At 43.7% G+C, this 26,307-nt stretch overlaps 1 protein-coding gene across 2 annotated transcripts in view; it reads left to right on the top strand.

Annotated features, from left to right (window-relative positions):
• Positions 1 to 17,948: 17,948 nt before the first annotated feature.
• The window catches only part of MAP7D2 (MAP7 domain containing 2), a 141,100-nt gene continuing 132,741 nt past the window's right edge, over positions 17,949 to 26,307 (top strand). For both annotated transcript variants that reach the window (XM_075538787.1, XM_075538786.1), the window contains exon 1: positions 17,949 to 18,076. In XM_075538787.1, coding sequence (XP_075394902.1) covers positions 18,025 to 18,076 — 52 coding nt within the window. In that variant the 5' untranslated portion in view covers positions 17,949 to 18,024. The remainder of the gene's footprint in view (positions 18,077 to 26,307) is intronic.

Here is a 26,307-nt window from a genome sequence, read left to right as displayed (position 1 = left end):
GGGCCCTGCTTAAGTCTCTCTTTAATAAGCCCATATACATCCTTTTATTACACAGTCGCTAATCGGTACAGACATTTCCTTTCCAATCATATTTGGAATGATTAAAGAAACCCAATGCAAACTGTTACAATCTCAAAATAAAGTAAGATATAACTTTGAACAATGTACCCCATCTAAATTTCTTCAATGGTTTGTGACTTTTAAGAAAAATTCCTTAAACCAGCAGTCTCAACCCTTTTGGAGGTTGAACCTAAGACCAGTTATTAATTGCTATGCTTTAATTAATGTCCATTTGTAGCAATGAAAATACATCCTGCATATCAGATATTTACAATTCATAACAATAGGAAAATTATAGTTATGAAGTAGCAACAAAAATATTTTTATGGTTTGTGGTCACCACAACATGAGGAACTAACTATATTAAAGGGTCATGGCATTAGGAAGGTTGAGAATCACTGACTTAAACATTTATTCATGCTTTTTTTTCCCTTAATGCTTAATTTTGATACATGAGAAAAGATATATTTTATCTGTCTTTTATTCTTGCGTTTGGGGGTTTGAATGGACCTACTTAGTCAGACTCCAGATTGGGGTTACATTTAGGGTAGTGAGTGAATGGTGGCTGCATTGCCAAGAAGAACCTCACAGTGAAAAATACACTTTCAAGACACTTGGCACAATGAAATCCATGGGAGCCTAGAACTGCCTTGTTTTGCAAGATTTCTATTTCCAATAGGATTCAGTCTAACACTTTCATCCACTTATTTTAGTGGGAAAGGAGTTTGAGTTTTCCTAAGTCCCACTACCACCAAGTCCATTCCAACTCATAGCAACCCTATATAGAATATCTGAGGCTGTCTGAGATGTAGGTGAAGTAAATACAAGAATTTCTAACTCTGACCAACTTGCTAACTGCAAATGACAATCTTCTGTTTTACTCCATATTTTCTATTCGCAATTTGATCATTATAGAGCAAAAACTGAATAATCATATGGTTGGTTTAATCCCACTGGTCTGTTGGGTAGAAGACAACAGACGTATCAGATTTTTTAGTAAAGAACATCTTCGTAAAGGCTAACTATAGAACGTAAACACCCCCAATAAAAGTATTTTAAAAATAATAAATAAAATTTAAGATCAACATCAAAAAGAAAGCAGACAATGTTTTTAAAACGTGTTACTGTGAGAGTTGAAGTCAAAATGGAGTCCAGGTAGAAGAATCACACACCTGGCGCTCCTGGTGCTAGACCAGAAAATTAAGAGGTAAGGAGGCCAATACTGGGGAGGGGGGTACTAAAAATAGATTCCGTGTACAAGAGTCTGGTTCAGACTTCCCTGTGATTGTCACCCATGAAGCAACTCTAGAACTCGTTGAAGTGCTCTTAAGTTCACTATCCACAGGCTCCACTAAAACCTTTTCTAGGTCCAGCAGGATGTACACCATCCCTTCCCGTGCCAAAATACAAGACTGCAGCAAGCAGTAATTTCCCCAGGCTGCTGTCTAAAAGTGGTTGTAATCCCAGTGTCATGAGTAGCTGGGGAAGAATTCAGTTTGTCAGCCTCAAACCCATTTTGTTAATCCAGTTCCCTTCCTTGGGGTACTCTGGCTCAGCCCCAATACCAGGGCAACCCACAAGTCCTTAAGAGGGAATTTTTTTTTCTAAACAAAAAAACCCTGCTATCTATTCCAGGCTGTGATCCTTTGTGTAACTTTGAATGTAAGCAGCCAGACCAATGTTCTTTAGCATAACATTAACATAATGACTAATCTCCAGAGCACAGCCTAGGACTTTAACATAAAATGGGAAAAGCAAACAGGTTCTGATTGCTACAGCCCAAGCCAAAAACTGGCTCTATCAGTTCTGGCCCTGACAGTGTTTAAAGGCTCCAAATTGTGACAAGACCGACTAGGTCCATGCCCTCACTGCAGTTTTTCCCTGGGTTGGACAAGGTTTTCTAGAGAAATTAAACCAGAATGCCAATTTTATATATATGCTGGTGGAACTATAAGAAATAATTAAATTATAAGGCAGTGTAAATGGCTCAGCGCAACTCCTGTGAGACAGTTGTGAGACACTGAGAGTCCTTCAGGTCTTGAGGGCCTCTGGGCAGTCCTCTATAGAGCAATTCAGGCTATCCAGGCAAACAGCAAGGCAGGCCAACAGTCCCCAGCTCAAGAGATGTAAGTTCCAGTGGAGAAGCAGGTCTTGAAGTAACCTTAAGTTACAGTGACAGTCCACAGGTTAGGTGTCCCACAGGTAGTGTAGCTTGCAAATTGAGGCAAAGAACAAGCAAGGCAGCCGCACACTGGTCCAATGATCAAAGAGCAAGAGACAAAAGGCAAGGCTCACTGACCCACTTATCTCTCCATCATTCAATTCCACATTTTATCGGCAAGGTTGGCACAATAAACTACCTCGTGTCCTAACCTGGCCAGTGGCAAATCCTGCCTCAGCCCAGACTCCCAACCCTCACCCCATCCCCCACTGGTTTTCACTGTGGCACCCAGCTTACATAGTCTGACCCACCACCATAGTAGGCCACAAGTAGTCCTCGGAAACACAGAGTAACAACCCAGCCCCTTGGTCTCCAAAAACATGGCGCCCAGTTCAAAATGATACCAACATAATTCAACACCCTCAACAAGAAAAGCAAAACAATAGCAGAGAAAGTCATAAACCTAACCACTCTTGGAAGAATCGAGGTGAATTGCCACAAAAGGAAATCAGAATGCTGCTTGGAGTAATACTGGATATGAGGGAAGCAATGCAGAGTAAGGATGCAAATGGTAGAGGGGATAAAATCCATGCACCAAAGGGAACTAATGGATGAGGTAACAAGCAAAACAAGATCATGGACCTCACCAAGAGACTGGAAGAGAGAATTATTTCAGCAACCTCAAAGACATTCAGGAAGACTGCAACAAACAGGAAAGACTGTCAAATGATAATCAAAGGAGCAGAAAGAAATCCTGAGGTCAGTGAGGTGTTTAATGGAGAACAATATTTGAATAATCAGTCTACCAGAACAAGACAACAAAGAAGTCAACAGCTTAATTAGTGCGAAGATTTCTGGAAGTAAACTTACCCACCTTAATGAGAATCAGACACTCCTACAGGAAGCAGAGGACGCCAATTAGATTTAACCCCTGGTTGAACTCCCCAAGACAAACAATAGTTAACCAACTTCGGGGGAAAATAATTTTAAGAGCAGCAAGGGAAAAAAAGGCCACATTAACGTGGTGCTCAGGTTAAGAATCTGCTCAGACCTATCAACATATACCATGAAGAGGACAGAGTAGAGTAACATCTGAAAGTTGGGGAAAATGCCAGCCTGAGAATCCTCTACCCTGCCAGATTATCTTTTTTTTTTTTTAAGGAAGATATTTAATGACTACAATTTAGTGGACAGCGTCTCCAGCCGGTTTCCAAAACCCCCGAAGACTACCATGGTGCCTTGGCATAAAAATTCATTTTAAGAAAACGCCGCCGCCAGCTCTGCCGCCCCCTATTCTAAACAGTAAAACGAGAGATAAGAGCAAACATTTAACTTTTGCAGGAAAACACAAGCCTTCACCAAGAAGCCTCAAAAGCGCTCAAGACACTGTTAAGGTGAGCAAACCGAGTCTCCCAGCGCTTCTTTTTAACAAACTCGAGGGAAGTTGGCAAGTTGGGTGTGCCAGCCCACACTCCCAACATCATTTGTAGGAAAAGAACACCAAGCAATTGCCAGGGAACCCCGCCCCCCAAAACACACAAATCCCATTTTAAAAACAACCAGGAAAGTTACACGGAAAACCAATGGCTAATTTCCAAAGAAGCCGAAGTTCCCATCATCGTGCATTCGGTTGGACCGTCCCAGTATTTAATGTTCCTGAGGTAAAATTTTCCCTTGAAGGCGGAGTCGCTGGTGAGGTGGGTGGCTGCGGCCAGTGCCAAGGGCAACGGGGGTGGGGGTGGGGGTGGAACCGGACACCTTGCCCTCCCCGCCCGGAATCCCACGTCTTCACAGACAGCCATTATCACCAACAAGTAGGCAGCCCCCAAGCCTCCTGGCTCAGGTTTCACCCACCTTGGCATAGATAATGCAGACCAGTGCCCAGGGAACTGGCAGGAGTGAAGGCTTCAGTCCTGGGAAGGAACAGAACCAATCGTCCTAGGAGATGCGGCCCTGGCCTACTAGGGTCATGGGCGCAGGCGGGCCTGGGACAGAGAGGTCTGGGCAGGCGTCACCACCCCTGCAGGGGCTTGAGGGTGGCCCAGGCAGTGGGTGCTGCTGGCCCGCTTCCCCGCCCAGCCCCGTGTCCAGCTCCCCAATGGCAAGACAGTATAGAAAGGGTGGGGGGAGGGAGCCCAAGGGAAAGATGGAGTCTGTGGGGTTTCTTACTTAGCTCTCTCCCAGGAGTAGGGCCAGGTGGGTCAGCCCGGAGAGGGAAAAAGGGTCCTGAGAGGGGGACGGAAAAGGGAGGGGGGAGCACTGGTGCTGTATAACTTCGGAGCAGCTCCCACCTCCTTTTCCAGATCATCTTTTAAGATACACAGTGAGATAAGAGTATTCCAGGACAAGGAAAAACTCAAAAGAATATGCCATAAGAGTCAACCCTGTGGAAAATGCTTGCAACTCAGTATGGTCATATGACCTAAATCCACCAAGCATGAGCAGGAGACTGCCATGGAACGCAACCACCCAGAAGTCAACTCTGAAAACAGTTACCAAGATAATATTGTCTCAAAAGGTAAAGGCAAGAATGAAGCTCCCCACACAAACAGCACAGTGATATGAATGGAGTTGGGATAACATTCAACAAATAGTATGTGATGACATCAATGAATCTACAGATGGTAATAATAACTCTGAATGTCAATGCCCTCAGCTTGCCCGTTAAAAGACTGGCTCAGGAAACAATCTGTGGCTCAGGAAACAATCTGTTGCCTGCAAAAGGCACATCTTAATCTCAAAGACAGAAATAAACTAAGAATCAAAGGCTGGTGAAAGCTATACCCAGTAAACGGCAACTTACAAAGCAGGGATTGCAACCCTAATCTCTGACAAAATTGACTTCAAGGTGTGCAAACCATAGCAAGAGACAAGGTTGGGCACTATAGGATTAGTAGACTAGGAACCAGTGGGAAGATGAGATTAATACCAAAAGAATACTTGGTTCTATTAAACTGGCATTCCATGATGCTCACCTTCCCAGCACAATCGCTGAAGACAAAGCAGGTGCATAAGAAAATGTGGCAAAGAAAACTGATGGTGCCCGGCTATCAAAAGATGTAGCATATGGGGTTTTAAAGGCTTGAAGGTAAACAAGCCGCCATCTATCTCAGAAGCAACAAAGCCCACATGGAGGAAGCACACCAGCCTGTGCGATCACGAGGTGTTGAAGGGATCAGGTATCAGGCATCATCAGAACAAAAAAATAATATCATTGTGAATGAAGGAGAGGTGCAGTGAAGACCCAAAGCCCATCTGTAGGCAATTGGACAGCCCCTTACGGAAAGGTCTTGGGGAGGAAGTGAGCCAGTCAGGGTGCAGTGTAGCAATGATGAAACATACAACTTTTCTCTAGTTCCTAAATGCTTCCCCCATCCCCCATCCCAATACCATGATCCCAATTCTACCTTACAAATCTGGCTAGACCAGAGGATGTACACTGGTACAGATAGGAACTGGAAACACAGGGAATCCAGGACAAATGAACCCGTCAGGACCAGTGGTGAGAGGTGATAACCGGGATTGTGGAGGGAAGGTGGAATAGAAAGGGGGAACCGATTATACGGATCTATATATATCCCCCTCCTTGGGGGATGGACAACAGAAAAGTGGGTGAAGGGAGACGTTGGACAGTGTAAGACATGACAAAATAATAATAATTTAGAAATTATCAAGGGTTCATGAGGTAGGGGGGAGTGGGGAGGGAGGTCTCAAGTAGATAGCAAATATTTTGAAAATGATGAGGGCAACAAATGTACAAATGTGCTTGACACAATGGATGCATGTATGTGTTGTGATAAAAGTTGTAGGATTCTCCAATAAAAAGATTTAAATTAAAAATAAAAGCACTGATGATTGCACGAAGCACATCATCTCATGGGAAGAGTTGCAGGAAATTATGCTAAGTGAAGTTAGCCAATCACAAAAGGAGAAGTATAAACTGAGTCCTTTGAGGTAAGCATAATCAGCACGGTATGTATTGAAGAGAAACCACTTATCTTTGCACTATACAGGTTGAGGTATAGGCAGTTGGGTCTGGGACAGACCAAACCCAAGGATGTACATGTCATTACAACTAAAGAAGGGGAAAGGGGGGAAGGAGGGGGCGGAGAAAAGAGTGGGGGGCAGGGGACTATAGCACTGGGTGAGCAGAGCACTAACCCACCCAGGGGGAGAATATTGATTATGTCTCCACAGAATTGGGAGTGTGCGCACAGACCCCACCACGGCCCACCAAAGCATGAGGGTGAGGTAACCACGTTGACGAAAGGCTTGAAAAGATTGGGCTAAGGGCCAGTGCCAGTCACAGCCAAACTGACCCCTCCCTAGAAGTATGTGCTACAAAGGACAACACTGACCCTACAGGTTGAGGAGAGGGGCCGATCTGCCACAACCCATACAGACACAAACTAAGAAGGAAAAAGAGAGAGTGGGGTTCTAGATCCGATAATGGCTAAGGAAGACGTCCCTGCATGAGGCTGCTAAGGCATAGAGAGGACTGTGGGGCTTGAGACCTGATGACCTCTCTCTGGAGCATACCACGATAGAGGACAATATTGGGGACAAATGGTGGGGAGTGAGTCCAATCTGAACCCCCACAGCGGGACAAACCAAGAAGGGAACATAAAAGATCAGCAATGGGAGCAAAGTCACAAAGCCCCTGAGCCCCCAAAATCAATTTCAGCCTAGGAGAAGCAGGTCCCGGAACCCCCCAGGATAAGTGAGGAGATAGTCTTAAAGGTCAGTGGACAGACCTGGAATTAGCTATGCTTGTTCGGTTTTTTGGGCTAGTTATTTATGTACATATATATTTTTTCTATTTCTTTAAAAAAATTTTCTTTTTGTATTGTCTACATTATTGTTGTTTCGCCTACCTATATAAGGTAGGCGTGGGAAGCAAGCTTGAGGAGAAAGCAACAGGTCCAAAGGTTCCAGAGGGACTTCGGGGGAGGAGGCAGGGGAAGGGAGCGGTGAGTAAAACAATGCCATAGGGGAACAACTGGGAATTAAAATCAACAATGAGGATGTTGCAGATATTCTCCGGGTGTTGGAGCAACAGCAATCTAGCTGAGAGGAATTACTAAGAGGCAGAAGAAGGACCAACCTGGTGGTGGGCAGGAGGAAGGTAAAAGGAAATAGAGGAAAGATCTAGGAAGCAAAGCTATGCATAGCGTTATAGGTGTGCACTTATGTAAATATATTAATTTAGAGAATAGAGGTATTTTCCTATGTACATATATTTATATGGCAATACATTGAGGAAGTGGGTGGACTTTGGTCCTCTGCTCTAGCCCTCCCTCAACGCAAGAACACTTAAATCAACAACCTGACATTCTGTGATGTTCAACCTCCCGGCCCGATCACTGAAGACAAAATGGGTGCACAGTCAAATGTGAAGAAAACCGATGGTGCCTGGGTATTACAAGATATAGCATCTGGGGTCTTAAAAGCTTGAAGTTAAACAAGCGACCATCTAGCAGAGAAGCAACAAGCCTCGATAGGATAAGCACACCATCTTGTGCGATCATGAGGTGTCGGTGGGATCAGGTAAAAGGCATCAGAAGCCTTAAACAAACAAAACATATTGCTGAGAACAAGGGGGGTCAGCAGAGACCCAAAGACCATTTGTAGACAATAGGACATCCCCTCACAGAAGGGTCACAGGGAAGGGATGCATCAACCATTGTGCAGTATAGCACTGATGAAACACACAATGTTCTCTGGGTCCTTGAGGCTTCCTCACTCCTCACTGTCATGACCCCAGTCCTGCCTCTTACTTCGGACTAGACTGGATCATGTACTTAGGTAAGATAAGAGCTCAGGACACATGGAATTCGGATCAGAAAAACCCCTCAGGAACAGAAATGGGAGTAAGGATACCAGTAAGGTAGGGGGAAGGTCAGGAGAGGAGGGGGGGAAGAAACCTCAGGGTAAAGGAGACAGTGGTCAGTGTAAGATATGAAAATAATAATAATTTCTAATTTACCAAGGGGTCACAAGGGTGGGGGAGGAAGAGTAAAAAGAGAAGCTGATACCAAGGGCTCCAATAGAATGTAAATGTTTAGAAAATACTGATGGCAACATATGTATAAATAGGCTTGATACAATTGATGTATGTTGTAAGACCCTCCAACACAATGATCTTTAAAAAATGTTTATCCCTTAAGAATGGCCTGCTACTGAGGGAGACTATATCCATGAATACAGAGAGGTTTTGCAGAATAGTCATGCATGTGTATTTGAAGCATACAGAGAACAATGTTCTGAAACTTTAAACATAACCAAACACCCCAAGGGAATGAGTTGTTGGGTTTGGGGGATCAGGACCATAGTTTGGAGGGGTACCAAGGTCAGTTTGGTGAGTAGCAATCAGGGTCTTAAAAGTTCGTGAGCAGCCACCCAAGGTACAATTATTAGCTCCCTGTCCTGATGAAAATGGAAAATTTGAGAAGCAGTTCACTGAACAGTGCAGGTGACCACCACAAGCTTCTCAGAACAGGATCCCATCAGAAGGTCTGGAGAGTGGGAGAAAGGGGTAGAACAAAATCAAAGAGCAGGCCTACAGGTCACACAGAAATTGGTAGAACCCTTAGTTTCACTAACTGCGATTGAGTTGATTCTGGCACATTGTGACCCTGTAAGACAGAATAGAATTACCCCTGTGGGTTTCCAAGACTAAATCTTTACTGCATTAGAAAGCTTCATCCTCCTGAGGACAGGCTGGTGGTTTCCAACTGTGCCTTGCAGCCCAGCACGTAATTCACTAATTCACTATATTCCCACCAGGGGGCTCCCTTTAGCCACTCTATTCAATTTTCTGTTTCTCCAGGGACAAAGTTCAGAAGCTTTAGTAAAGGAGGTATGGAAACAGTGAGGAAGTGGATTTATGGGTGGTATGCCATCAAATAATAAAATGAAAATTTCCCCCAAATTAACGTACATAATTCCAACTAAAATTGTGGCACGAGTTTTGGTGGGTGAGAATAGAAAACCATTCTACATTTTCCATAAAATTGGTGTAAGAGCATAGGGGAACTCCAAATACAAAGTCACAACACAGCCATAATCTTAGATTACACAGAAAAAAAACAAAGCATCATACCTAAGAACATATCAGGGTTTATATACGATAAAATTGACTCCAAAATCATTGGGGAAAAGAGTAATAGATGGTACTGGAAAAAGTCTAGAGAAAAAAACACATTTTAAATGGAATAAACTGGTTAACAACAATGTTAACTGACTCTAAGCTAATAGGGTATCTTGAGGGTAGGCAACTGTAGACAAGTATACATTTTTAAAAACCTGCTGCAGTGGTAGGGAGCGTAGGGCCCACTCCCTGGGAAATTATCAATACCAGATAATAACATCACATGTCTCACCCTAGAAACTCCAACCATCACATTAACTCACAGCCATATAATCGATGCCGACTCACAGGGACCCGTCGGCTAGGGTAGAGAACCTCCCCTGTGAATTTCTGAGACTACCTCTACAGGAGTAGAGAGTCCCTTCTTTCTTCCACTGCCTGTAGAGCAGCTGATGGTTTTGAACTGCTGATCTTTGGGTTAGCAGCCAAAGCGAGTAACCATTATGCCAGCAGGGCTCCTCACATTAGAGGTGCGTTTATTGAATGTGTGACCGAGGAGAGCAGGCTAATTTTTTTAAATATATAAAAATTGAATGCCAGAGTTTATTAAAAACAACTTTAAGAGTAACTTTCACACAATACTACAACACTAATGGAAATCCAGGTATTTTACATGACTCCTTTGTTAGAAATAGCATTTGTAAGGACAGGCAATATTTTTTCCAAGCCCAAACTGCATAAAAGTTGTATAATGAAGTGTGAATGCCCTTTTGCGTTGTGCAGCATGAAGTTCTCCAAAGAGTCTAAGGTAAGTCCGTCTATTCGGTTGATATTCAGTTGATACATAGCATTAGATAACAGGGCCGAATTTCAACATGTTATAAGGATTAAATAACATGAAGGCAAACTTGAAAATACCAGGACCTCCAGATTACATAGACATGGATATTTTGATAAATTATTTAATGAATTTCTGAACGCATACACAAAAATTATAAAACATCATAAATATGCATTACTATTATTCTTCACTATTGAAAATAGTGTATCCTCCAAGTGTGTATACTATTTTAAATTTTTTCCAAACATTTTATTTGCACACAATTTACATATCATACAATTGAGTATTTCAATCATTAAGTCATATTGAGAGGAATTATACAATTACCACCACATCTATCTTAGAGCAAATCCAGCCCCCCCCCCCAATGGTGAAATCACCTTCGATATGAGCTGTGTCATCCAGTACTCCCTCCCCTGCTCCCGCCCTCAGTAGTCACTTCTGAAATCCCCTTTCCCTCTCCAGCACCAATCATCCAGCCCTGTATTCCCTACCACACCTTGCATCAGCTATTAGCGTTATACATCCACTCCTCCTGTGCTTCACTGCGAGGAATCCCAGCAGAATACAATGAAAAACAAATAGCACTAAGGTGGTAGGGCTATGATCATGATAATGCAAAGACAAAAATAGAAACATTCAAAATGCCAAGAAGAAATTTCTGTCATGCAACCACTAAGAGATACCTACACCCAGAACTTGCTCTCAGATGGTGTCTTTAAGGAGGTCAACTGGCCAAGTACTGTGTTGATTCAGCATAATCAAGATTACAGTGGTCTCTGGCTAATAGTAAGACTATTCGCGGGATTCTTGTCCTTGACAAGAGCTATCTGCCAGCAGCTCGGTCTGACTACATACTCTGCAGATGGGTTTTGGGCTCCCACTGTCCTCCACAGCCATCCATAAATTAGGTGTTCATAATTGTAGCCCTGGCACTTTTCTCTTCACCATATTTGAGTTTTGTAATTGTCATCTCTGGATCACACAAGCCGGTGTGCTTCTTCTGTGTGGACTTAGTTGACTCCTCGCTTAGATGCCTTGTTTGAATACAAGCCTTAAGACCTCAGATGTTATTCTGCTTGATTGCCGGGCGCCATCTACTTTTTTCACCACACCCTTATAACACCCTTATAGTAACACCCTTATAGTCAATGATCCTTTCATGAAGGTGAGCAGGGCCATGATGTAAGATGTAAGAACCAATTGTTCTTAAGTTGGAGCTAGGATTTAGTGTGAGCCCAGAACTCATTCCTGGATCTATGCTTTTTTTTTTAATTTGCTGTGACTTGGGAATTAATACATATGTCATATCATTCCATGGTTCAATCATGTCAAGCACAATTGCTTCTATAATCAGTCTCCAAACATACTTTGTCTTCCTGGGCTTCTTGACGTCATCTCCTAATATCTCCCCCTACTCCTCTATATTCCCTCTCCCCCCAAACCCTTGCTATGTTTTCTTTTCATATAGTCTGAACGTCTCTGGGTTTCATTTACAACAAAACAGTGAAAAAATAACGCAGCTTCAAGAGGGTGACCCCAAATGGTGGTGCACCTATGAGATACAACCTAAGATACACAAGCATAGGCAAAATAGAACAGGGTTGACGGAATAATATGTCTCTTAATATGGCATACAGGGCATTGATGTGGCAAGATCTTGTTTGTCCATCAACCAGCAGCACATTACTCTTGGTACAGCTGTCTTCTGCTTCCTCAGACACCATGTGTTTTCCAGCTTTAAGTCCTCAGGTTACAAGTGTGGCTAAGGTAGCGTCCAATTCACTCATTGGGGTTCCCATATGGGGTTTCACTGATGCAGCTTCTGGAGCATCCTATTTGCCCCGAAGTTGTAGAATTCAGTGCCCCAGTGCTCTATGGCACCCAGTCTGGGTCCCCAGGAGAACCCCCGATGTCTTAGGTCATTTCGAGCAGGTTAATTTTTAAGTTGACAATTTTGTATGGCCTGAGAATGATGCCTAATGACCCTTGGCAGAAAACAGGTTGCCTGCTCCTGCTTTAAAGCATACAACAAAACAAAGCAAAACGAAAACACCTCAAAAACTCGCTGCCATCAGGTGGTTCCAACTCAGTGATCCTATAGGACAGAGTAGAACTGCCCCTGTGGACTTCTGAGACTGTAATTCTTTACTGGAATAGAAAGCCTCAATTTCTTCTGTAGGTTGTATGGTGGGTTCAAACTGCCGACCTTGTGGTTAGCAGGCCGACTCAAAACCCACTAGCCATCAAAGTGTCTCAAAGCAGACTCACTGCCATTCAGTCCATGTGATTCGTAGTGACTTTATAGGACAGTGTAAATAGAACTTTCCCTGTGAGTTTAAGACTGTCATTGTTTACTGGATAGAAAGCCTCCTTCTCCCTCGAGTTCCTGGTGACTTGAATTGCCAACCTTGTGGATCGCAGCCCCAAGCATAACCACTATGCTACCAGGGCTCCTTCTAAAGCATAAACCATCTACAAATGTGCTGGGTTTCATTTTGTAACGGTCATGGGAAAGATTAGATCATAAATTGTCTGTGGGGGAAGTTTCGATGAGTAGGATAGTTGTAGGCATTATAGGACAGCCCCTTCCTAGACATAGAATGCCTATCCGTTCTAAGAGAAAATCAGAAAGTCTCCAATGAAGAAGTTGCACACTTCCCTGGGTTGTTGTCACAAAAATATCACTCATCTGAAGGGTGGGGGGACAGATGGACACATGCTTCCAGATGTAATATTCTAAGAAGGACACAACCCTCACCATGGGGTATTCTTGCTGAAATACTGTACTGAATCTAATCATGAGGAATCTTCAGGCGAAAGCATATTCTGAGGTGTTAATTTCCTAAAAGACAGACTAAGGAAAGTGAAACTGCCGATTCATAGTGACCCAAAGGGAGTACCTGATCCTATACTGGAGAGGAGAAAGGTGCTGGGAGGGTAAGTTAAAAAAAAGTATTGCTATCAGTTTCCAGTTCATATCTGCAGGAGATTATTCCAATCAAATGAGTTTAAATAGGTATCTGCCATCAGTGAATGGTTGTAGGCTCTCTCAGTTGTCTTAGACCCTTTCTAAACACTGTCATCACATCGATACTGACTCATAGCCACCCTAGAAGACAGAGTAGAACTGCCCCTGTGAGTTTCTGAGACTGTAATGGTTTGCAGGAGGAGAAAATCCCGTCTTTCTCCCAAGGAGCCACTGGTGGTTTTGAACTGCCAACCTCGAGCATTGTAGCCCGTTGCAAAACCAATATGCCACTAGATTTCCTTTAGTACCTTGAGGATGCCTTAAAAAAAGAAAGAAAAAGAAGAAGGAGTACACTTATTTGTGTCATGGGGGAAAAGGATTTTGAAGTCAGGGCTAATAGCAAATTCTTTTTTAAAGAATTCCAGTGGACATCTTTTCTTTTCTTCTTTTTATTAAAATAATTTTATTGGGGGTTCATACAATTCTTATTACAATCCATCCATTCATCCATTGTGTCAAGTACATTTGTGCATTTGTTGCCATCGTAATTCTCAAAACATTGCTTTCTACTTGAGCCCTTAATATCAGCTCATTTCCCCCCTTCCCACCCCCTCCCTTATGAACCCTTCATAATTTATAAATTATTATTATTTTGTTATATCTTACATTTTCCGACGTCTCCCTTCACCCACTTTTCTGTTGTCCATCCCGTAGATCCTTATAATAGGTTCCCCCTTTCTACCCCACCTTCCCTCCACCCTCCAGGTATCGCCACTCTCACCACTGGTCCTGAAGGGGTCATCTGTCCTGGATTCCCTGTGTTTCCAGTTCCTATCTGTACCAGTGTACATCCTCCGGTCTAGCCAGATTTGTAAGGTAGAATTGGGATCATGATAGTGGGGGAAGGAAGCATTTAAGAAGTAGAGGAAAGTTGTATATTTCATCGTTGCTACCCTGCATCTAACTGGATCGTCTCCTCCCCAGGACCCTTCCATAAGGGGGTGTACAGTTGCCTACAGATGGGCTTTGGGTCTCCATTCTGGACTCCCCCTGTTTTACAATGATATGATGTTTTTGTTCATTGATGCCTGACACCTGATCCCTTCAACACTCTGTGTTCACACAGGCTGGTGTGCTTCCTCCATGTGGGCTTTGTTGCTTCTAAGCTAGATGGCCGCTTGTTTATCTCCAAACCTTTAAGACTCCAGATGCTCTATCTTTTGATAGCCGGCACCATTAGCTTTCTTCACCACATTTGCTTTTGCACACATTTGTCTTCAGCAATTGTGTCGGGAAGGTGTGCATCATGGAATGCCAATTTAATAGAACAAAGTGTTCTTGCATTGAGTAAGTGCTTGAGTGGAGGCCCAATGCCCATCTGCTGCCTTAGTACTAAACCTATAAATATATGCATGTAGATCTATTTGCCCACCATCCTACATAAATATATTTACATATGTACATGCCTCTATTTAGACCTCTATAAATATCCTTTGTGTCCTAGTTCTTTCCTCTATTTCCTCTTGTCCTACTATCATGCTCAGCCCTCATTTGGGTTTCAGTAATTTCTCTTGATTACATTGCCCTTACCATGCCTCTCACACCCTCTTTTCCACTAATTTTGGATCACTTGTTGCTCCCTTGTCCCTGGATTGGTCAACACCACCTCCTTACCCCACCTCCCCCTCTCCTATATCCACCCCCCAGAACCATCAGTCCCATTGTTTTCTCCTCCAGACTGTTAATCCAGCCTATCTTATCAGATAGATTTGCAGAGACAATACTATGCACCAAAAAACAAGACATCACAAGACAGAGCGACAAAAAAACCACAACAATGACAACAAAAAAGAAAAATAATGACCCATAAAAGAATAAATTAATTTTTAAAAATCAAAATAAAAAAATTTAAAAGAAAGAAAAACCTGTAAATAGATCAAGGTCTGATTTTTTTTTTTTACCTCTAGGCGTGTCCTCCAGTCAAGTCCAATGAGGTGTCATGCTCTGGCCCCTGAGTCTATCATTTGCACTCCCTCTGGAGCTCCTGCTTTCCCCCCACCCCATTCCCCACCCTTGCTCTGCCGCACGCCTTTGCCTTTAGTGTTTTGTCTCTGTGTCCCAGAGTCAGTTCGAACCAATCCCAACACTAAGTCTCCAGTGTTGTCCCCTGTAGGGATATGGGTCAATGAGGGACGTCGTGTCTCATAGTAGGATCAGCCATATGGTCCTCCAGTGTACATTTTCTCAAATAAATTTAGTTTGCATCAAGTTTATGGGAATTCTGCCTCATATAAATGAATAGCTATTAGATGGATCACGTGTTTTAAAGAATGTGGGGAAGACCTCAATGATTAATTCAAATAGATCAGCTTAGAAGGTTATGGTGACTGCTTGTGGGGCAAGAGAGAAACGAAGGGGTAACCTAGATATGCTTTTCTTGATGGACACAGGATAAGCACAAGGGCTTATTATGAATAAATTTAAAGAAAGTTGAAGCATACATTAGTGGGAAAAGGTTTAGGAAAGTTTGCCGAGGAATTCTTTTCTAACATGACATTACATCTCCTCATTCCTCAAGGGTAACAAGTGCTATTCTACAAGAATTTCATTGGATAACCATACCCCATCTATCCTACAACCCTGATCTAGGCCCTTCTGACTTCTATTTGTCCCCCAAACTCAAAGAACATTTTAAAAGGAACACAATTTGAGTCCCCTCAGGAAGCCTAAAGTACGTTTTTAACATGGTGTAGAATTCTTCCAGTAAGGGTTAGTGAGATTGTAACACTACCTTCAGAAATACACAGACCTCAAAAGAGGAGTTGAGAAACAGTGGCTTCACATTTTAATGTTGTTGTTGGTTTTTTTTTAAATAAAGATTTGTGATTTTGTGCCAATACTTTCCAGCGTGCCTTCATATAAAAGAAATAGTCAACTTTGGATCCTGACTCAATTGGATAAACATATTTGATACATTGAACACTAATGACAAAAGACCTGGCAAGTTGTGAGTTGACATCAAGAACATAATCCAATAAGTAAGCAAAATGTCATTAAAAAGACAGGAACAACAAAGATTTCAGAAGAGACTCTGAAAACCTACTCTTGAAGATAGAGTAGCTAAAGGGAATAGAATAAATGACAGCAAAATTTCAAAGGGCAGCACAAAAAAATAGGGCATTATAATGAAATGTGTAAAAGAACTGGAGTTAGAAGGCCTAAATAGAAAAACATGCTCAACATATAAAAACTGAAAGAACTGAAGAAGCCATTCAAGCCTTGAATTGAAATATAGAAGGATTCCCTGGGCAAAGCATTGAACATGCAGGAAGCCTCAAAGGAAGATGCAAGGAATACAGAGCATCACTGTACCAGAAAGAACTAGTCAATGTCCAACCATTTCAGGAGGTAGTAGATCATGATGAATCAATAGTATTGAAGGAAGAAGTCCAAACTACACTAAAGGCATTAGAAAACTGCAAGGTTCCAGGAATTGACCGAATACCAATTGAAATGTTTCAACAGGTTGATGAAACACTGGAAGCACACACTCACCTACGTCAAGAAATGTAGAAGACAGATATCTGACCAATCAACTGGGAGCGATCCATATTTACACTCATTCCAAAGAAAGGAGACCCCACAGAAGGCACAAATTACAGAACAATATTAATATCACATGCAAGTAAAATTTTGGTGACAATAATTCAATAATGATTGCCGGAGTACATCGACAGGAGCTGCCAGACATTCAAGCTGGAATTACAAGAGAATGTGGCAAGAGGCACGTGGTTGCTGCTTGGCTGAAAGCAGAGAATATCTGAAAGATATTTACATGTGTGTTATTGACTATGCAAAGGCATTTGACTGCATGGATCATAACAAACTATGAATAGCATTAAGAATAGAAAATCCAGAAGACTTAATTGTGCTAGTGTGTTCCAACAGAACAAGGGAATACTGCATGGTTTGAAAACAGGAAAAGGTGTGCCAGGGTTGTACCTTTTCACCACTTATTCAGTCTGTGTGATGAACAGATAATCTGAGAAATTGGACTATATGAAGAAGAATATGGCATCGGGATTATAGAAAGGCTTATGAACACCCTGCAATATGCAGGTGACAAAACCTTGCTTGCTGAGAATGAGGAGGACTTGAAGCACTTGTTGATGAAGATCAAAGATTGTGGCCTTCAGTATGGACTACAACTCAATGTCAAGAAAACCCAAATCCTCACACCTGGACCAATAGGAAACACCTGATAAACAGAGATTGTCAAGGATTTTCGTCTTGCTTGGATCCACAACCAATGCTCATGGAAGTAGCAGTCAAGAGATCAACAGACGCATTGCATTGGGCAAATCTGCCGCACAAGACCTTTTTAAAGTGTTGAAATGCAAGGATGTTACTTTGAGGAGCAAGGTGCTCCTGACCCAAGGCATGATATTTTCCATCGCCTCATATGCATGTGAAAGTTGGACACAGAGTGCATGTGTTCTGCATGGGGAGGTGTGATGGAACAGTGCGCACCCGCTGAGTGTGCGTGCTGTGCTTAGGTACTGTCTGCGGAGTTGTGTGACATTTTGTTCCCGTGCTCGGGTATGAACAGCGTGTCTACGTGCTCGGGTATGAACAGCACTTTGTGAGATCGCGCGGCGTGCGCGCGCACTGCGTGAGAACCTGAGAGCACAGTCTCCGTGCGCCCGGTGTGCGCGCGCTGCGTGAAGGCGCGTGCGCGGACGGGTGCGAAGGCGCGCTCAGGCTAGTGCGACGCGGCGGGACGGGAGTGCGCCTGTGCGGCCAGCGCATCCTGAAGGAGCGTGGCGGCGGCGGCGGCGGCGGCGGCGGCGGCTGCGGAACGCGCTGAGGGGGCTGCGGGGTGCGTGCGGATCCCCTGGAAGATGGCCGACCTGGGAGCGTCGCGCAACTCTCCACCTCACAACCGGCCTCCAGGTAAGGTTCTGAGGGGCGGGGGGCTCGGCGCGGGGGCGGGGGGCTGCAGGGCGCCGCGGGGCGAGGGGGCGTGGCGGCGGCCGGATAAGGGCAGTGGGAAGCTTGGGTGGGGGTGGGCTCTGAAGGAATGGTCAGTCGTAGGCCTGCGGCCGAGGGACGCGACCCTAGGTCCCAAGCCCTCAGGCTGCAGGCTGTGCGCCTTCCCCCCTCCGGGTGGCTTGGGTGAGGGGCTTGATGAGTGACCATAGCATCTGCGGTGGGCCTACTCCAGAGGGAGCCCCGGGGGTCGACCCCGTCGTGTGGAACAGCTGGGGCGGGGGGGCGGCGCTGGGATGGTCCAGCGGCCCAGGAGGGTGGCTCCTGTCTGGTGGCTCGACCTCTGAACGTCCTGGGGACCGCGTGTGGGCGGCCCAGGTGCCTAGCATCTTCGGCGTCACGTTTTCTGGCGGCCCCCTGAGGTGGGGGACACACACCCCCCTCACCCCCCTACCCCTCAGAATCTGCGTGTCACCACTGTCTGAAGCAGGGTGGGGGGTGGGGGAGCGCTCGCGAGCCACCGGGCCCTGCCTGGCCTGGGTGGGCGCGTGCCAGGGCTTGGTGGCCCTGTTGCAGGGCTGCTGGCGCAGAAGCCTTAGGTGGCCTGTTAAGGAGGCCCACCTTAGGGAGACCAGGTCTCCCGCCTGCGGGGTTACGACTGCTTGAACTCGGGAAGTGGGGGGCATTTTTGAGGGCACCTGGCTACATTTGGGAGGTATTGATGTAATGTTAAGTGGAGGCAGGGCTGGCGTAACCCTATTGCATGCTCTGTTCTCTGGTCACACCTTTATTTTTATGTATTTTTAATGCGAGCTATGATTTTTTGTTTTGTTTTTTATTTTTCCCATTTCTACTTTCCTCCCCCCGTAACCAGCCAAGAATCTTCTGGGTGGGCAAATTTTTTCTTGGACTTTTTTTTTTTACATTTTATTAGGGGCTCATACAACTCGTATCACAATCCACACATCAATTGTATAAAGCACATCCATACATTCTTTGCCCTGATCACTCTCAAAGCATTTGCTCTCCACTTAAGCCCTCCGCATCAGGTCCTCTTTTTTTTCCCTCCCTCCCCCTCCCCCCTCCCTCATGAGCCCTTGATAATCCACAGATTGTTATTTTGTCATATCTTGCCCTATCCGGAGTCTCCCTTCCCCCCTTCTCTGCCATCCATCTCCCTGGGAGGAGGTCACATGTGGATCCTTGTAATCAGTTCCCCCTTTCCAACCCACTCGCCCTCCAATCTCCTAGTATCGCCCCTCACACCCCTAGTCCTGAAGGTATCGTCCACCCTGGGTTCCCTGTGCCTCCACCTCCCATATGCACCAGTGTACAACCTCTGCCCTATCCAGTCCTGCAAGGTAGAATTCGGATCATGGTAGTTGGGGGGAGGAAGCATTCTGGATCTGGGGGAAAGCTGTGTTCTTCATCGGTACTACATCACACCCTGACATTTTTATAATAGTGGTCTGAGACAATACCAGGAGGCTTCAAAAAGTTGGGAAAATCACGTCTTCTTTTCATTCCATTTTTCCCCAGAAATTTTGAAGCCCCCTAGAGCTTGTGTCTTTATGATTGACTGATTTCACTCAGCATAATGGAGGACATTATGCTGAATAAAATCAGTTCATCACAACATATGCCCTCCAGGGAGCCCTGGTAGCTTAGTGGAGTATAGGTTGGGCTGCTAACCACCTGATTGATGGTTCAAACCCATTCTGCTCTCCTAAAGGTGTACAACCTCGGGAACTCACAGATTTAGTTCTACCCTGTTCTATAGGGTCCCTGTGAGTCAGAATCCACTAGATGGCAGTGAGTTCTTTTGTTTGTAATGCTTAGAGGTGTTTTGCAGATTCATGGCTATTCTTTAAGTTTGCATTGTATTCCAGTATGTGTGTTTATGAGCTCTAGTTAAAATAGTGTTTATTGCGTATAACCTGTATATCCAAAAAGCACACTGATCATAATTATTCCATTGGAGGAATTACCACAAAGTGAAGACAGGAGTATTTTATTTTTATAAATAATTTTATTGGGGGCTCCTACAATTCTTATGAAAATACATCCATTCATCCATTCTGTCAATCACATTTGTACATTTTTTGCCACCATCATTCTCAAAACATTTGCTTTCTACTTGAGCCCTTGGTATCAGCTCCGTATTTTCCCCTCCACCCCCCTATGAACTATTCATAATTCATAAATTATTATTATTATGTCATGTCTTACAGGACTGTCCAACATCTCCCTTCACCCAGTTTTCTTTTGTCCATCCCTCAGGGAGGGGTTTATATGTCGATCCTTGTAATCAGTTCCCCTTTCTAACCCTCCTTCCCTCCACCCTCCCGGTATCACCACTCTCACCACTGGTCCTGAAGGGGTCATCTGTCCTAGATTCCCTGTGTTTCCAGTTCCTATCAGTATCAGCATACATCCTCTGGTCTAGCTGGATTTGTAAGGTAGAATTGGGATCATGATAGTGGTGGGGAAGAAGTATTAAAGAACTAGAGGAAAGTTGTGTGTTTCATCGTTGATACAGTGCACCCTGACTGGCTCATCTCCTCCCCACGCCTCTTCTGTAAGGGGATGTCCAGTTGCCTACAGATGGGCTTTGGGTCCCTACTCCGCACTCCCCTTCATTCACAATGATATGATTTTTTGTTCTTTGATGCCTGATACCTCATCTCTTTAACACCTCGTGATTTCACAGGCTGGTGTGCTTCTTCCATGTGTTGCTTCTCAGCTAGATGGTCACTTCAAGCCTTTAAGATCCTAGATTTTAATATCTTGCTAGCTGGCCACCATCAGCTTTCTCCACCACATTTGCTTATGCACCCATTTGTCTTCAGGGAATGTGTCGGGAAGGTGAACATCATGGAATACCAGTTTAATAGAACAAAGTGTTCTTGAATTGAGGGTGTACTTGAGTGGAGGCCCAATGTCCAGCTGCTACCTTAATACTAAACCTTTCATTATATGCATAAAGATCTATTTCTTCATCATATATAAATATGTTTACATATATACATGCCTGTATTTAGACCTCTATAAATGGCCTTTACCTCCTAGTTCTTTCCTCTATTTCTTTTTACTTTCCTCTTGTTCCACTATCATATTCAGCCTTCATTTGGGTTTCAGGAATTCCTCTTGGTTACATTACCTTTGATCAAGCCCTACCAGGCCTCTTACACCCTCCTCACCATTGATTTTGGATCACTTGTTGTTCCCTTGTCCCTTGGTTTGTTAACACCACTTCCTTTCCCCCACCTCCCCTTCTCCCATGTACCCCCCCCCCCCCGAACCATCGGTCCCATTGTTTTCTCCTCCAGATTATTTATCTAGCCTATCTTATCTAGATGGACCTGCAGAGATAATACTATGCACAGAAATAAGACACAACAAAACAAAACAACAAAAGAAAACAAAACAACAATAAAAACCAAAGACAAAAAACAGAAAAGTCTGTAAGTAGTTCAAGATCTGTTTGTTGACCTTTAGGAATGATTTCCGGTAGAGTTTGATGGGGTGCCATGCCCTGGCCCCCGAAGTCTATTTTTGGTACTCCCTTGGGACTTCCTTGCTCTGCTCCTTTTGCTATTCTGTTGCATGCCCTTAGTGTTTTGCCTCGGTGTGGTGGGGTCAAATCGAGCACAATTATGACACTGTGTCTCTAGTGTTGTCCCCTATAGGGCTATAGGTCAGTGAGGGATGTCATTACTCATCGTGGGGCAGCCATATGGTCCTTTCTAAGCAGCCATATGGCTGCTCTGAGCAGCGATATCCTCAAGGCTTGGTGGGCCAGGATGTGCCCCACTCTGTCTTCCTCCCCCTTCATTTGCTCCTGTGTGCTCTGATTAGACATGTCCCTTTCCTTGAGCTGTAGCTTCAGTGCTGGCCTCTGAAGTAAATTCTTCTTGGGGGAGGGACGGCTATGCAAGTAGTTGGGATTAGAGCCGGCCCCTCAGACCTCTCTACTGATTCCCTGCTTCATGCCGGTATGTTGCATTCACATCTTGGAGCACTGGGTTGAAATCTGGTCTCTCTTTCCCTGTGGAGATATAAGCAATACCCTCCCCTTGGGTGGGTTTGTGCCCTGTTCCCCCACTATCCATTTTTTTTTTCTTTTCCTTTTCCCTCTCCTTTTTAGTTGGCTACCATATGTATCCTTGGATTTGGTCTGGCCCCTGCTATACTACCTGGACCTCACGCCAGAAATGTTTGCATACAATAGCTTTTTCTTTATGCCCCGGCAGGAGTATTTTAAGTAGATCACATAGACCAAGGAATGAGAGAAAATCAAGGAACATGTTCTTTAGTCAATTAACAGATGCTTCTCAGATTTTTAAGTACAAGTGAGCACATATTTTCTGAATGGACTCCCAGTTGCCTCATTTTTCGAAGGGGATGACTCCACTAATGCATTTAACACATACTAGAAAGTAATGGTATATGAACACATTGGAAACTTGTATTTCTGGATTTTTTGTTTGTTTTGTTTATTGTTTTTTTTATCCTTTTGTTTGAGAGTCTTTGCTGCTTCTGCTAGGGAAAACCCAGAACCCACCCCACTCATTCACCAGTGAGCAGGCTCTCCCTGGTGAGTGGCTACCTAGGAAGAAGAAAGTATTGAAAAGGGAGGTTCTTAAAATTTATATTTTTATGTGCTTGAGTTTAAATAATAGATTATTTTAATGTTTGGGGTTACTAAGGAGAGGAGGTGAGATGTTGACCCTTCAATTTATCTGTGGGCTTCAAGTTTATTTGAAGAAACTTTAGGGGGATTCTGACTTTTGTTGTACATTTTACTGTGGAATGATTTAATGTGCTTTTGAATAATATTAAAAATTATCTTAAAGCTGTTTTTACTCATTTAAAATGGAAAATGTGGAAAGATGCTGAATGAAGGTTTACAGGATTAAATATCTGTGAACCTTGGGGTTAGCGTGACGGCTTCTCGGCCTTTTGGCTAAGATCAAGTGTAGTACCTTGGGGTTAGTGTGAACTCAGGAGGCATGATTTGGTCTTTTAGAAGTTAAGCTTAGAAAAATAACATCATCCTCAGAAAAGTCTTAATTCTTGAGGTTTTATTATAATCTGCCTTGGGGACTGACCGTTCTTGGTTGCCCAGGGCCTTCTGGAATCCATTTCTAGCGAGAACTGCCCTCTGATCCTTAGCTTGTGCCAAATGCTGCGAGGGACACAGAAGATGAAAAGGCTTGAGATGTTTATGAACTCTAGTTGGTTTGTTCAATTTCATGTTGCAAAGTTGGGGGAATATGAATTGGTGAGTGATTTTCCTGGGAGCTGTTGTAGAAGACTACTGTAGGGAATACATCTGGTTGTTTCCTCTATTAACAGATTCTTCTGATATTGAAATCCTGTGCATATTTCCATTATCCACCAGTGATGCCTTCTTTTCTTTCTGTTTTAATTATTCTTGAGATGAAAATGAACAAATACACCATTTTTAGTGCTTTTATTTTATGTGTAGCATAGCAAATGAGGAGTCCATTTGTTGTTTGGATTTACTTAAATACCTTTACCCATCAGGCAGAATCACCAAATTTCAACTAATCTGTGCTACCCTTTGCTTAGACTGCCCCCTTCTCTCCTTTCTGACCTACAGTGATCTCTCCTCTTTCAGGGTTTTCATTCCTTTAGGCACCTTTCTCACTGTCATTGAGTAGATTCCAACTCATAGTGACCCTATAGGAGAGTGGTTCTCAACCTTCCTCATGCCACGACCCTTTCATACAGTTCCTCATGTTGTGGTGACCCCCAACCATAAAATTATTTTCGTTGCTACTTCATCACTGTAGTTTTGCTACTGTTATGAATTGGATGACTCCTGTGAAAGGGATCACGGGTTGAGAATCGCTGCTGGAGGACAAAGAAGAACTTCTCCTGTGGGTTTCCCAGACTGCAAATCTTTACAGGATTAGAAAGCCTCATTTTTCTTCTGAGGGGCAGCTGATGGTTTCAAACTGCCGACCTTGTGGTTAGCAGCCTAGTGTATAACCCACTGTACTACCAGAGCTCCTTGTTGGGCTGCTAACCCCAAGGTCAGAAGTTTGAAACCACCAACCTCTCCTTGGGGAGGAGGAAGCCTTTATACTCCAATAAAAAGCCTTTCTACTCTTGTCTAGCCCTAAGTGAAAGTCAGGACTGGGGTCATGATAGTGGGAGGTGGGAGGAAGCCTCAAGGAACCAGAGGTATATTGTGTGTTTCATCAGTGCTATACCGCACCCAGGTTGACTCATCCCTTCCTTGTGATCCTTCTGTGAGGGGATAAGGTTTGGGGTCTCTGCCCTGACCCCCTCATCCTCAACAATATGTGTTTTAGTTTTTTGGTTTTGTTCTTCTTTGTTTTGGGTCTTCTGATGCCTGTTACCTGATCCTGTAGACACCTCATGATTGCACAGGCTGGTGTCGTTCTTCTATATGGGCTGTTGCTTCTCTGCTAGATGGCCGCTTGCTATATCTTATAATAGCTATAGCTTATAATAGTTGGGCACCATCAGCTTTCTTCACCACATATACTTATGCACTCATTTTGTCTTCAGTGACCATGTTGGGAGGGTGAGCATTACAGAATGTCAGGTTGTTAGAATAGAGTGTTCTTGCATTGAGGGAGGGCTTGAGCAGGGGCCCAAAGTCCTTCACCTATCTCATTGTATTGCCATATATATTTGTACATTGGCCGATACCTTTATTTTTATGAAATAATGTATTTACATGTGTATACACCTATGTTTATACTTCTATCCATAACTTTGCTTCCTAGATCTTTCGTCTGTTTCCTTTTACCTTCCTCTTGTCTAACCATCATGCTAGCCCTTCTGAGCAGGGATGTGATGGACTCTGTGAAGTTAGGCCTGGAAATCTCCTCCAAGACTGATGTCATACCTTCTTAGCACCATGTTTACAGAAGTATCAACAAATATTGGTTGGCAGGAAGGAACTTAACTCTGGAGATCTTGTTATTGGGCAGTTCTGGTGTAGTCACAGGATGGTTTTACTTTCTTCGCCGTCTGTGTGATTGTGTGAAAGAGTTGACACTAGCGCAAATGGCTTGTATTTGACTACTAACCTAACGTTTGCTGGTTCGATCCCACCCATTCGTACCATGGAAGAAAGACCTGGTGATGAGTGTCTATAAAAGATTACAGCCTGGAAACCCCCAAGGTAACATATGGAGTTGCCATGAGACAGAATCAATTCAAAAGCAAGGGATTTTTGTTTTCTTTTTTGTTGTTGTTCTTTAAATAGAGGGCCTTGTTAGTCCAGGGGCATTATCCAACACCAGTTTTCAAGGCCTGCAAGACCAAGTCGTCCTCCTCCTGAGCAGTTGATCTGATTTTACTTTTGGACATTGAGGTTGATTATTGGTTTAGTAAGTCAACCAGTGTGGCACCCTGGTTACTATGGTAGATATTGGATTACGTTCCTTTTCAGCAGCATTTTTTTATCCTGACCTTATTTCTCTGTGTTTGTAGCCTACATTTTGCATTGTTTCTGCTGTGCTTTGTATAAGTTGAATTAATCCCTTCTGGAAGGAGGGAGAGAGAAGAGGGAGGGTGGGCATACATGACTACAAGATATTAATCAGTGCCCAGCAAGAAATGCCCTTGTGGCTGGGAGTCTCTCAGTAGGTGCACGAGGCCCATTATTAAGCAGTGCTTTGTGCCCCTGTTACAAAACAATACTCTGCAAGGTCTGTATTTGATGCTGTGCTTCCTTTCAAAAACATCCCCCCCCCACCCCATGGAATTGCTCTATGTTCTGTTATTTCAACGCCTAGGCACGAAATTTTAGCACTCCACTTATTAGAGAGGGAAACAATGTGCATGCAGGGAGTGAAGGGGAACAGTATTTCCTCTTGGGAATTTTTGCTCTTTTCTATCTTATTAGTTATCTGGTTTTTGTTTACTTGGGCACCAGTCAGGGGTGTCAATTGGTGGTGAAATATTGTGACAGCCTTTGGTGGAAGCTTTCCTTGCACTTGGATAATCTTTTTCCCCTGAAGAGACATATGCTAAGAATAAAATTTAACAGTGATCATTCTTATTAGCTAGAGAACCAATATTTATTTAAGCAGTTTTAGTTCCAGTAAAAAATTCTTGTTAAAAATTTACTGACTCTCATTATAGTTTTCTTACTGTACAACATGTTCATACTATCCTTCCCCCCTTGT

The sequence above is a fragment of the Tenrec ecaudatus genome, chromosome X (assembly GCF_050624435.1).
Source record: "Tenrec ecaudatus isolate mTenEca1 chromosome X, mTenEca1.hap1, whole genome shotgun sequence".
Lineage (NCBI taxonomy): Eukaryota > Metazoa > Chordata > Mammalia > Afrosoricida > Tenrecidae > Tenrec > Tenrec ecaudatus.
Note: the sequence above shows the minus strand (reverse complement) of the source record. Positions and strands in the feature narration are given on the sequence as shown.